The sequence below is a fragment of the Sarcophilus harrisii genome, chromosome 3, assembly GCF_902635505.1.
Source record: "Sarcophilus harrisii chromosome 3, mSarHar1.11, whole genome shotgun sequence".
Taxonomy (NCBI): Eukaryota; Metazoa; Chordata; class Mammalia; order Dasyuromorphia; family Dasyuridae; genus Sarcophilus; species Sarcophilus harrisii.
This window is the reverse complement of record NC_045428.1, coordinates 277,943,268-277,956,724: the sequence shown is the minus strand read 5'-3', so window position 1 is coordinate 277,956,724 and position 13,457 is coordinate 277,943,268. Positions and strand designations below refer to the sequence as shown.

General features: G+C 36.1%; 1 protein-coding gene across 1 annotated transcript in view; it reads right to left on the bottom strand.

Annotated features, from left to right (window-relative positions):
* The window catches only part of ADGRG7 (adhesion G protein-coupled receptor G7), a 68,188-nt gene extending 61,275 nt beyond the window's left edge, over positions 1–6,913 (bottom strand). The window contains exon 1 of the mRNA XM_031961276.1: positions 6,886–6,913. Coding sequence (XP_031817136.1) covers positions 6,886–6,913 — 28 coding nt within the window. The remainder of the gene's footprint in view (positions 1–6,885) is intronic.
* Positions 6,914–13,457: the final 6,544 nt, after the last annotated feature.

Below are 13,457 nucleotides of genomic sequence, written 5' to 3'. Positions count from 1 at the left end.
ACATTTTATCTTTGATCTTCTTCATGGTGGCTCTCCTGCCTCCTGCACTATGGGGGAGGCTGGCAGACTGGCAGATTACTGGAAGAAACTGGGGACATTCAGTCAGACTGTGAGTCAGACTGCTGGAAAAGACTCTGGAGCAGATTGGTTCAGACTGGAAGATTGAAGGAGACAATAAAGACTATGGACTTTATACCTGACTATTCTTGCAGTGATTAGTCTATTGAGACCAAGGCTGGTCTCAAGGCCCTCCAGAAAGCTAGCCCACACATTACAGATAGATAGATAGATAGATATAGATAGATACATATAATATATGTATCTGTATACATATTTTTTTATGTCCCATTAGAAAATAACAAAGCTTCTTAAAATCTGGGTTGTGACCCCACATGGGGTCATATAACTGAATGTGGGGGTCATGAAAAATTTGGCAAGAATGAAAGATTTAAATAAAATGTCCAAAAATTACTTCAGAATCAAACACACAATGAATCCAGGGTGTTTCTGGTAGAGCTTGCCTATGCTGCATCATGAGACTTCATTGCTGCCTTGGTTCTGAAAATAGCCATACTACTCACACTTGTATTGTGCAGGAATGAATGATGCCAGAAATACCTTGGCTTAGATTCGAGACAGAGTTGTGTAAAAATTTCTCATGTGAAAAGAGTCATGAGTTGAAAAAGTTTAAGAAGCCCTGGAATATAAGATTTTTGAGGGCAAGAGCTGTTCATTTTGTTTTTATGTCTCCAGCATCTAATAGAATACCTGACATATAGTAGGTACTTACTAGATGTTTGCTTTGTTGAAAAAACAAATCCAGCTCCTTGAGGGTAGGTATTATCTTTTTATGCTTATATTTATATTCCAAATTCATAACATAGTTCTTGGCACACAGTAAGTACTAAATAAATGCATGTTACCTTGTTGACATTATGGTGTCATTTGAAAAAATTCATCTTCCTGTTCAATAAACCAGAGAATGCCAAAGGCACATCGAATAACATAGTTCTTTTAAAAGAACACGATTTCCTAATAAGAAGATTAAAATGAGCTATCTTCAAAAATGTTTATTATTTTGTAGAGTTGTGTAGCAACAGTTGTCTGAAGGCTGAGAACCCACCATTCTAAATACAGAGATGCCCATTGTCTGCTAATGGTGTTGAAGAATCATGACTTTTGTAGACCAACCTGGAATGGTAAATACTAGAGAAACTAAGGTTAGATAATAGAATTCCTTGAGGGTTGGGACTGTTTTTACCTGTTATGGGAACAACCTGGCAGTGACTGCTGGGGATCTAATTCTGACCAACAGAATAGATCTTTTCATGTGATAGGATCATAACAATACAAAGAGACTGAGAGACAGTTACATCCTCCGCCTTCTCTCCTCTTCCCTCTTGCCCCCAGTTTATTTCATTCCCAATTCACAAGCAACATCTGCACTAATTTGCATTTCCTTCAAGTGTGTTATGATTCACAGCCTTGGGGGCTTTCCAAAGAACTGACCTGCCCCTTCACACTTAGGCAGGGTCCTTAATATTTACCCTTCTTTGTATTTTCAACTTAGAACAATGCTTGATCCATGTTTTTGTTGTTGAGTCATTTTAGTTGTATCACCTCTTTGTGATTCCATCCGGCTTTTTTGTGGCAAAGATACTGTAGTGGTTTGCCATTTTCTTCTCCAGCTCACTTTACAGTTGAGGAAACAGACAAACAGACTTAAGTGACTTGCCCAGGGCCACATAGTAAGAATCTGAGGCCACATTTGAACTCAGGTCTCCCTGACACTAGGCACTCTAGGCACTGTGCCATATAACCTGCCCTATTTGACACTTAGAAGGCATATAATAAATGTTTGACTTGACATTGTCACATTCATCCTTGAAGTAGAGAAGAGAGGTAGGAAACAAAAAATAAACTTTAAAGTAGAGATCCAGATGGATCCTTTCTACAGCTGGGAGTTCATCCAGGTTGTACAAATAGAAGTCCTCATCTTTGTTTTCAGGAAACCTCTCACTCCAACCCAGATTCTCTCCCAAAGTAACTCTCCTCACATTCAGAGCCACAACATTTATTATGGAAATTTTTCTCCTGCCTTTTATGGGAACTGTTACATATAACTATGATGCTAGAGAACATAAGAATAAATGGAGTTTTATAAAACAAGTATTATATGCAACAGGGATAAGATAGAAGCAATCAAGGGTGATGCAAGAATGCCCATTATCACCACTATTATTCAATATTATACTAGAAATGTTAGCTTTAGCAATAAGAAGAAAAAGAAATTAAAGAAATTAGAGTAGATAATGAGAAAATAAAAGCTAATCACTGAAGATACCATGATATATTTAGAGAATCCTAGAGAATCAACTAAAACCACTAGAAACAAATAACAACTTTAGTAAAGTTGTAGGATGTAAAATAAATCCACATAAATAATCAGCATTTCTATATGTTACCAACAAAGTCCAGAAGCAAGAATTAGAAAGAGAAATCCCATTTAAAATAGCTTTAAACAATATGAAATATTGGGAATCTATGTGAAAAGTATTTTATAATTGTGTTCAGATAGCTCCTGGCTTTATTTTGGCAGGTAGATTTCCAAATACTATATGAACTATATAAATACAATTACAAAATACTTTTCACACAAAGTTAGATCTAAACAATTGGAAGAATATCAATTGCTCATGCCAAGCTATGTAACAAAAATTACAATTCTATCTAAATTAATATATTTATTCAGTGCCATACCAATCAAACTGCCAAAAAATTACTTTATAGAGCTAGAAAAAATAATAGCAAAATTCATCTGGAAAAACAAGAGGTCAAGAATATCAAGGGAAATAATGAAAAGAAAATGCAAAGAAAGGTGTACCAGACCTAAAACGATATTATAAAGTGGCAGTCATCAAAACTATTTGGTTATTGGCTAAGAAATAGAGTAGTGGATCAATAGAAAAGATTAGGTACATGACATAATAGTCAACAACAATAGTAATCTAATGTTTGATAAACCCAAAGACTCCAGCTTCTAGGATAAGAACTCACTAGTTGATAAAATTCTTGAGAAAATTGGAAAATTGAAAAATAGTATAGCAGAAACTAGGCACTGACCAACATCTAACACCAAGATAAGATTCAAAATAGGTTCATGATTTAGACATAAAGGGTGACATTATAAGCAAATTAGGAAAACAATGGATAGTCTATTTGTCAGATCACCAATCTACTTGGAGAAGGGAAGAGGTTGTGGCCAAAGAAGAAGTAGAGAACAGTATGAAATGCAAAATAATTTAAATTACATTAAAAAAGGGTTTGCACAAAGAAAACAGTGTAGCCCAAGATTAGAAAGGGAAGTAGAAAGCTGGGAAACAATTTTTATAGCTGGTGTTTCTGATAAAGGCTTCATTTCTAAAATCCATATAAAATGGACTCAAATTTATAAGAATAAAAGTCATTCCCCAATTTTCTAGTCAAAGAATATGAACAATTTTCAGATGAAGAAATTAAAACCATTTCTAGTGGTATAAAAATTATCTAAATAATTATTAATTAGGTAAATACTAATTAAGACAACTCTGAGGTACAACTTCATACACCTCAGATTGGCTAAAATGACAGGAAAAGATAGTAAAAATGTTGGAGGGGATACAGGAAAACTGGGATACTTATGCATTGTTGATGGAATTGTAAAATGATCCAACCATTCTGGAGAGCAATTTTGAACTGTGCCCAGAGAGTTATAAAACTGCATTCCTTTTGATCCAGTAATGTGTCTTTTGGGTCTCTAACCCAAAGAGATCATAAAAGTGAGAAAAGAACCAACATGTGCAAAAATGTATGTAGCAGCCCTTTTTGTAGTGGCAAGGAACTAGAATTTGAGTGGATGCCCATCAGCTGGGGAATGGCTGAATAAGCTATAGTATATGAATGTAATGGAATATTATTGCTCTATGAGAAATGATGAGCAGGATGATTTCAGAAAGGCCTAGAGAGACTTATGAACTGATGCTAAGAGAAGCATGCAGAACTAAGAATAACATTATACAAGTAACCACAAGATTATGTAATAATCAACTGTGATGGACTTGGCTCTTTTCAATAATGATAATTCAAGGTAATTCCAACAGACTTGAGATGGAAAATACCATTGGTATCCAGAGAGAGAACTATGGAGACTCAATGTAGATCAAAACACTGTATTTTAATCTTTTTGTTTGTTGTTGATGTTGGCTTGGGTTTTTTTTTTTTCTTTCTCATGTTTTTTTTTCCTTTTGATCTGATTTTTCTTGCACAACTTGATGAATATGGAAATATGTTTAGAAGAATTGCACATGTTTAACCTATATTAGATTGCTTGCTGTCTTGGGGAGATAGGAGCGGGGATTGAAAGAAAAAAATCTAGGTTCTACAAGGATAAATGTTGAAAACTATCTTTGCAAGTATTTGGAAAAAAATAAAATACTATTAATAAAAGAAAAATATTCCCTAAATGCTTCCCAGGAACAGGAAGGAACACCTGAGGTCTACTCACAGGTTTAGGCTAGGAGATAAGAATTTAAATTCTGAACTCCAAAGGAAAATGTACATAGGGTCCCTCTTCTCACCGACTATTTGCTCCAAATGTCTTGCATATCCAACTTGGGTTCCCTAAGCAGTGAAGGAGCTGAATAGATCATATAGATCAAACAGCTCCATACCCATTCTTTGGCAAGAGTGGAATATATGTTTAAAGGTTATTTAAAAGTTTGGATATAATTCCACCCAGAGAAGAATAAGGAAAAACTATAGGCCAAAGTAAAGAGGGAGGAAGGAAAGTTGCTAATACCAACCCCCAACACACATCCATATAAAAGTACAGTTACAAACATAAAGAATAGAGAGACAGAGCTAGACGTGGAGGCAAAACATATTTGCTCAAATCCTATCTCTGTTCAGTTACTAGCTATGTGTCTTGAAGGAGTCACTAAATTTCTATAAGTTTCATTTTCTTCATTTGTACAATGGGGGGAATAGCCTCTCTTCTGCCTATCTCATAAAGTTTTTGTTACCGGGTTTTTGCTGCATTTCTGTCCAACTTTCCAGGACCCCATTTTGGGAGTTTTCTTGGCAAAGATACTAGAGGAGCTTGCCATTTCCTTTTCCAGCTCATTTTACAGATGAGGAAACTAAGGTAAACAAAGTTAAGTGATTTGCTCAGGTTCACACAGCTAGTAAATGTCTGAGGCCTTATTTAGACTTAGATCCTCCCAACTTCAGGTCCCACATTCAATCCATTGAACCACCTAGCTGTCCCATTTCGTAAAGTAATGAGTTGCAATTTTCTTATGAACTTGAAATATTATACAAATGAAAGATACTGATTAAAAGCATAGATTCCCTCCCCATCTTTTGTTGGATTCTTCCAAAATAATCATTTTTTAATAAAAAAAAAAAAAAGACCAAGAGTCACTTCTCACTTGTTGAATTTTCATTTAAACCATAAAAATCATAGATTTAAAAGTAGAAGCAATCTTAAGGGACATCTACTCCAGTCTTCTAATTTTATAGAGAAAAAAAGCTTCATGATTTGCCCAAAGTCACAAAATTTGTAAATAGCAAGCTTGTGGCAATAGGCCTTTCCCTAGAACATTTCTCCAAACTCCTTTTTGACTTAAGTAAATGCGTATGAGTACATGTCTAGTGTTCCTTGCTATATCTTGGTAGATAAGGATTATTTTTATCTGCTATTTCAATGACCAAAGTCATCCTATTATATTTCCATAAACACTAGATTCTTCTTGTCTAATTGACTTGTGTAATTCATTGTATAGGCGCATTTTAACCATGCATGGAAAGAACATTCTGAGAAACCAGAGGTTAGAGAGCCTGCTGTCTACCATTAATATTAACTTGGCCCTTTTAAAAGAATAGCCAAATAGAAATAACATTACCTGTTTTCACGATGGATATGAACATCCAAATGCACAGCCCAAGAAGAATTGCAGTTATGAACATACAAATAATTCCCACCAGTAGTCTAAGGTTGCAGGTGCGAGGAGAAGACATCTTGAAGTCAAAGAACCTGGGGTGTTTTTTTCAAAACACTGTCTGATTCACTACTTACTTTTCCTCTTAAGCAGAGAGTTTAAACCTTGTAAATTCCTTTCTCAAATACAAAGATTAAAAGATATAAGTAAGGGCTGAGCAAGCTTCCCTGGAATCTTCTTCAGTAGTATATCTATGCTGCCTTTTATAAACAATCTGGGGTCCTCATTTTACCAATATCCCCAAGTTTAATCAGAATACAAGAGCTAAGAAGAACTGAACCGATTTCAGTTTCTCACACCCTAACTGAGAAAGGAATTATGGATATGAATAATGAAGTGATGGGATTGGACTAGGCAAAGTGAGGGAGGGAACTTGGGGTCATAAATAAAGGGAGGGAACTACCAGGAGGCCAAAGGGGAAATTCAGAGTTTTAAAGAAAGTCTAAGAAGGAACTAGAAGGAAAAAGAAAAAAGGGGGAAAAAATCAGCATAAAGAATAAAAGGCCAATTCTGTCTTGCTTTCTGGTTTCTTAAGTAAGATGAATTTAACTCAGATAGACTGGGAAGTACAAAACATTATATACCTTTTTAGCATAAAAAGAAAACAACTTGTTAATAAAAATCTAACCATTATAATCTGTGTGTCAGAGTCCGATTTCTGATAGCCCAAATGGATTCAGCAGGGAAGAACTCACTCTAATAATAATCTGTATGGATTGTGTTGACCCTACTCAGAGTTTTCCAGAGTCATAAAAATCTGACTTCTGTCATACAGTCCTTCTTCCCCACCCTACCCACTCCCTAGTTTCTAACCCCAAAGAAAACAAACAGCATGGTTATAACTAACCTGCATCCTGCAATCCCATATCCCACATCCCCCACACCCTCTAATGAGCTCTCTTTCCCTTCTCCCCAAGTTGTTCAGTTATGGTCTTAAGAAAAAAATCTCAGAGTAAATAATTTTATGCAATAATCTGAGTTAATGTCTGAGGAATTTAACATATATCTGTGTTGTAAAATAATACCTGATATATTTCTAGAATGTAATAAGGTTAATAGAACACTTTACATATTGCTTCATGTAGTTTTGGTCCTGGTATTAAATTTAAAGAATGATTAAGGTGTAACCTAACTTGTAGACAGGACATTGAAAATATGAAACTCCTCCTCATAGAGAGAGGTGAGGATATGCTATTTTTGAAGTCTTAAATCATCAAGATCAAATGTCTTTTTTAAAGGTTATAGTCTTTGAACAATGATCAATAAAGTGATAATGCAACTGAGTTCCTGGAAACAATCAGTTTCAATTATGCTTCATTGCCTGGGTTTTAAAAAAGCTTCCTAGGCCAGTGGTCTCCAAACATGTTTAGATTTTGTATCCCATCAATTAAAAAAATTTTAGGGCATAGTCCCAATTGGTACATATTTACTTATTTATTAATTACTTACATTACTACTATACTAACAATTATGGACATTATAAAACAAAAGTAAAAATTAAACAAAGGAGCAGATAAAGATGATGCAATATCTGAGAGTTCAGCAGAGAACTGCTAGAATCTATTGAGTAGGTAACATGTTCAGACCTGCACTTTAGGAAAACCACTTTGCCAGTTGTGTGAAGGATGGATTAGAGAGGAGGGAGATTCCAGGGCTAGATAGGGAGACCAAATAGAAGTCTCTTGCAATAATCAGAGTCAGACAATGGTGGAAGTGGTGGCTCCTTAGTCAGAAGATCACAAGAGAACAGGATAATAGATCTAGATGTGGAAACAACCTTTTCATTTGATAGGCAGAGCTGCTGTTCAAAGAGAGGTCTTCTGAGTTCTCCTTCATTTCATGATGACCTGTCTCTCATTATAGTAGGAGAAAAAGTGATGAATTTGTAGTAACAAGTCCTGAGTTAGGATTTTACTACTTGTATGATCTTGGGCAAGTCACAACTTCTCTGAATCTCAATTTTCCTATCTATAAAATAGAAGGGATAAACTAGGTACCTCTCAAGTCCTTTCAACTCTCATTGTACAATCAAATTTTCCTTTTGGGAAAGTGATCAGGACCTGATTCAATCATCACCTAATTAATGGTTGAGGTTTAGTGGATTTGTAAACCTTTGTTCCTTTAATATCTAGTTGCCACTGACCTAAAGTCAGAGGGAAATAAGGAGAAATTGGAGGGATTATCAGGATGTTTGTTTGTTGTTGTCCAGTCATTTCAGTTATGTTCAACTCTTTATATCCCACTTTGGGGTTTTCCTGGAGTGGTTTGCCATTTCTTCCTCCAATTTCATTTTACAGATAAGGAAACTGAGGCAAACAGGGTAAAGTGACTTAACCAGGGTCACATAGCTGTCTGAGGCCGGATTAAATTTATGAAAATGAATCTTTCTGACTCTAGGTCCAGCATTCTTTCCACGAGGCCACCTAGCTATTTATGATATGGAGATAATTCAGCTGTAGCCAGAACAAAGGCCCACAACCATTGATCAAGAGACAGTAAAAAATGAGTCTTCTCTAATATAGCATTTGAAACCTAATGATGCCGTCACTGTTGACCTGAGAAAAGGGCCAAGAACTCCCACTATATCCAGGGTCATCTCCAGTTCTCTTGTTCTATATCTTGCCACTGAACCCAAATGGCTCTGAGGAAAAAGTGAAGCTGGTAATTTTGCACAGAATGTCCCTCACTTAATTCCAATTCATTTGTATACCATGGCATTACCTCCTTGATGTCATGATCTCTTCAAGAACAAAGGCCAAATAACAACAACTGTTACACTAGACTGGTAGTTAGTGGTGATGTCATCATCTCAACAATGTAAGGGTGAAGCTAAAAAATTAATGAGCTGTTACAATATGGAGATGGCCTAGCTGTTTTCAGATAAATTAGGAGTAACTGCACAGCTATGGTTGGATATTTCAGCAATGCAGGGAAGGAGGATTGTATAGGTATGCTTCTATGGCAAGAATGAGGCCATAAATAGATAATTCAGACCTGGTGGATAAGGAAAGATATTTGCTTAATCTTAGACACATACTCTTGTCCTTATTCTCTGATACAATCTGGATGTGATATCAATACCAATCTGTCCTAGTAACAAAAGTTTTGGGACCAAGACTGCAGCCACCCTTGTGCAATGGGCAAGCCACTAGCCCCAGAGACCCCAGTGCAGAAAGCTAAGGACTGAATCCTTGGCCTTAGTGCAAGAAGCTTCATACAGTGCCTCCTGTGCCCCAGGAGCAGAACTCAATTTTTAAAAATGAAAAAAAATAAATTCAGTTCCAATTGATCAATGATAGACAGAATCAGCTACACCCAGAAAAGGAACACTGGGAAATGAGTGTGAACTGTTTGCATTCTTGATTTTCTTCCCAGGTTATTTTTACCTTCTGAATCCAATTCTTCCTGTGCAACAAGAGAATTGTTTGGTCCTCCACACATATATTGTATCTAAGATATACTATAACATATTTAACATGTATAAGACTGCCTACCATCTAGGGGAAAGGGTGGAGGGAGGGAAGGGAAAAGTCAGAACAGAAGTGAGTACAAGGGATTATGTTGTAAAAAAATTAACCATGCATATCTACTGTCAATAAAAATTTATTTTAAAAAATCTTCCAAAAAATTTAAAAAAATAAAAATGAGAAAAAACAAGAAAGATCTTTGACCATAGAGAGGTACTATGGCAACAGAGAAGATCAAAACACAAATTCAGAACAAAAGTGTCAAAATGCTTACATGCAAAGGCTTAAAAGGGAATGTGAATTTATCTCAAGCCCAGAAAGTCATCTTGGAAGAGCTCATAAAGGTTTAAAAAAATCAAGAGTGTTAGAAGGAAAAATTGAGTAAAGAAATGAAAATTATACGTGAGAATTAAGGAAAAAGTCAAGGGATTTGTCCAAAAAAGTCCAAAAAGTTTGGAAAGGAAACATAAAAACTGATTAAAGACATTAACTCCCAAAAACATAGAATTGGCCAAACGCAAAAAGAGGTACAAAAATTAACTGAAGAAAATAATTCCTTAAAAATTAAAATTGGGTAAATGGAAGCTAATGACTTTATGAGTCATCAAGTAACAATAAAAAAAATTCAAAAGAATTAGAAAAATAGAAGAAAATGTAAAAAAGTCTGACCTGGAAAATTTTAATTTAAGAATTAATGGATTACCTGAAAGGATGAGTAAAAAAACACAATAGCCTGGAGAGCATCTTTCAGGAAATTCTCAAGGAAAACTACCCTGATATCATAGAACCAAAGGGTAAAATAGTCATTGAAATAATTCACTGATAACCTCCTTAAAGAGATCCCAAAAGCATAAAGTGCTAAGTGTCTGAGATCAGATTTGAACTCAGGTCCTGCTGACTTCAGGGCTGGTGCTCCATCCACTGCACCACCTAGCTGTCCTTCCAAAGAATATTATAGCCAAATTCCAGAACAGCAAGGTCAAGGAGAAAATGTTGCAAACAGCCTGAAAGAAACAATTCAAGTATCAAGGAACCATAGTCATTATTCCACAGGACCTAGAAGCTTCTACAATAAAGGATTGGAGGGCTTGGCATAGGATATTCTGGAAGGCAAAAGAGCTTGGATTACAGCCAATAATCAATAGCTCACAATCTTTAGATGGACATTTAGATGAATATTCTCTGAAAGAGAAGATGTTAAAATTTTCCTGATGAAAAGATCACAGCTGAACAGAAAATTTGATCTTCAAATATAATACTCAAGAGTAGCATAAAAAAGTAAACAGAAAAGGAAAAAGAAACACATAGTATTCATTAAGGTTTAACTGGAACTCCTAAATGGGAAGATGATACTTGTAACTCTTAAGAAATGTAGCTCGGTTAGGGCAGTTAGAAGTACTGTATTTAGAGGGTATTGCTATAAACTCGCTTTAATGTGATGCTAAAAAAAAAAATTCACCCTCTTCTTTCTTTCTTTCTTTCTTTCTTTCTTTTTCTTTCTTTCTTTCTGCCTTATTCTCATTAGATTTGGTTCAAAGAGAGAATAATATATCATATACACTCAATTGGATATAGAAATCCATCTTATCCTATAGGTCATGAGGAGGGAGAAAGGGAAAAAAGGAAGGGAAGGGCTGATAGAAGGTAGGGCAGAAATAGGAAGAGAGAGGGGAAAGAAAAGGGAGAAAGGGGGCTGATAGAAGAGAGGGGGAGATAGAATATTGGGGGAGGCAGTAGATATAATCAAAACACTGATGAGAAGGGATATCAGGTGAAAGAAGAGAGAAAAGTATAAAAGGGGGGAAATAGGATGGAAAGAAACATATAGATTGGAATCATAACTGTGAAAGTGAAAGGAACAAACTCTCCCATAAAATGAAAACAAATAGCAAAGTGGATTAAAAACCAGAAGTCTATAATATAAGATGCATAGAGACACATAGACAAAAAGTAAACATATGGAGCAAAATATATTATGCTTCAGCTGAAGTAAAAAAAAAGCAGGGATAGCAATCCTGATCTCAGCCAAAGTATAAGCAAAAAATAGATCTAATTAAAAGAAATAAGGAAGGAAAATACATCTTGCTAAAAGTACTATAAACAATGAATAAACATCACTATACCATAACAATACTATAAACATAGCATAAAAATTTCACAATCAAATGCAGAAAGGCAGAAATAGTAAATGCATTCTTTTCAGATTATAATGCAAAACTGCACATAATAAAGGACCAATGAAAGAAAGACTAAAAAAAATTGCATATTAAATAATCTAGTCCTAAAGAATGAGTGGGTCTGAAACTCAGAATCAGACAAGAGAGCACTTAAGGCTACCTGTCTGCAGACAGCTATTATAGGAACTACTGATGAAAATGCAGCAACAGAAATTATGATAAGACAACTTGCTAAAGAAAATGCTAATGAGGTTTGCAGAAGAATTATACTAGGATTACACAAGAATACTCCTTTAGAAGAAATCATAAGACTCTGTGTCACAAATACCTTTTATACCCAGGCTATGATGCAGACTTCCCAGGGTCCAAACATGAGAAGACAGGGTCCCTTTTGGCAAGGGACTTCCAGAGAGACTCATCAATGCTTTCAATGTGGTAAAGTTGGGCATTTGAAAGCTCAATGTTGGCATAAAGACAGAGAGAGAAAACAGGGTGGGAGAACAAGATACTCAAAACCCCATGTCCAAAATGAAATAGAGTCTTCCATTGGGCATCAGAATGTAGACTGATTCAAGGAAATGGGATGGGAGGCTCAGCCCCAGGGCCCAAAACAAAAAATACTTGGGGCATGATGGCAGCCAATGCTATACCCAGAGAGTCTTTAGAAGTTCAGTACTCAGACATGACCAATCAGCCAAGAAGCAACTTGATGGGAGAAAGGGATTACAATTGGGGAGAATAGAGTTGTATGCAGGTGGGACTACTGAGATACCCCCTGGAGAGGTGAAATCTGTTCCTTTCCAGCCTATGGATCCCTTGCCTCCAGGCACAGTAGACTTAACCATTTCATCTCCTGAGAGTCCTTACAAAACAGTGCTCATTCATACACTGATATGAGAAACTGGGGAATGTGTAGATAATATCCCAGTCACTAATACAGGTAGACAATGTGTGATTTATCAACCAGGAGAAGTAGTAGCATCAGGTTTACTGATACAGACTCCTAATAAGCAATCTGGTGATAGTTGCCCAGATTCTGACTCCAAGCAACAGAATCCAGGAACATTCTGGACAGCAGCTGTGATAGCTAACAGTCCTATGCTCACCAACTATATAAATGGCCTACCATTAGAAGGATTGGTAGACACAGATGCAGATCATACAGTCATTAGAGGTGCCAACTGGCCCAGTCAGTGGCCAAAGATTAAGGCAGACACCTACATGTCTGGCGTAGGAGGATCCATAGCAGCTGAAGTTAATGCTACCCCTTTGGGATGGACATTTGAAGGTGAAACAGAAGTTTTTATACCTTTTATAGTTGAAAAAATCCCCATTAATCTGTGGGGAAGAGACATTTTACAACTATTAGGATTACAAATGAGTACTACTTTGGTTTTTTTAGGCAGGGCTGCTGTTGAAGGCCTGCCAACACTCTCATCTGTTCCTATTCAATGGAAAACTGATACACCAGTGTAGATAGAACAGTGGCCCTTAACTAGTGATAAAATTCAGGCCTCATTAGATATAATACAGGAATAAATTGACCAAGGACACTTACAACCTTCTCTAAGTCCTTGGAATTCCCCTGTATTTGTTGTAAGAAAGAAATTTGTAAAATGGAGGATGTTGACTGATTTAAGAACAGTAAATCTGAACAGATGGAAACTATGGGAACTCTTCAGCCTGGACTTCCATCTCCTACTCAATTACCTAGAGAATGGCCTCTTTGGGTTACAGACATTAAGGATTGTTTCTATTCTATCCCTCTAGATAAG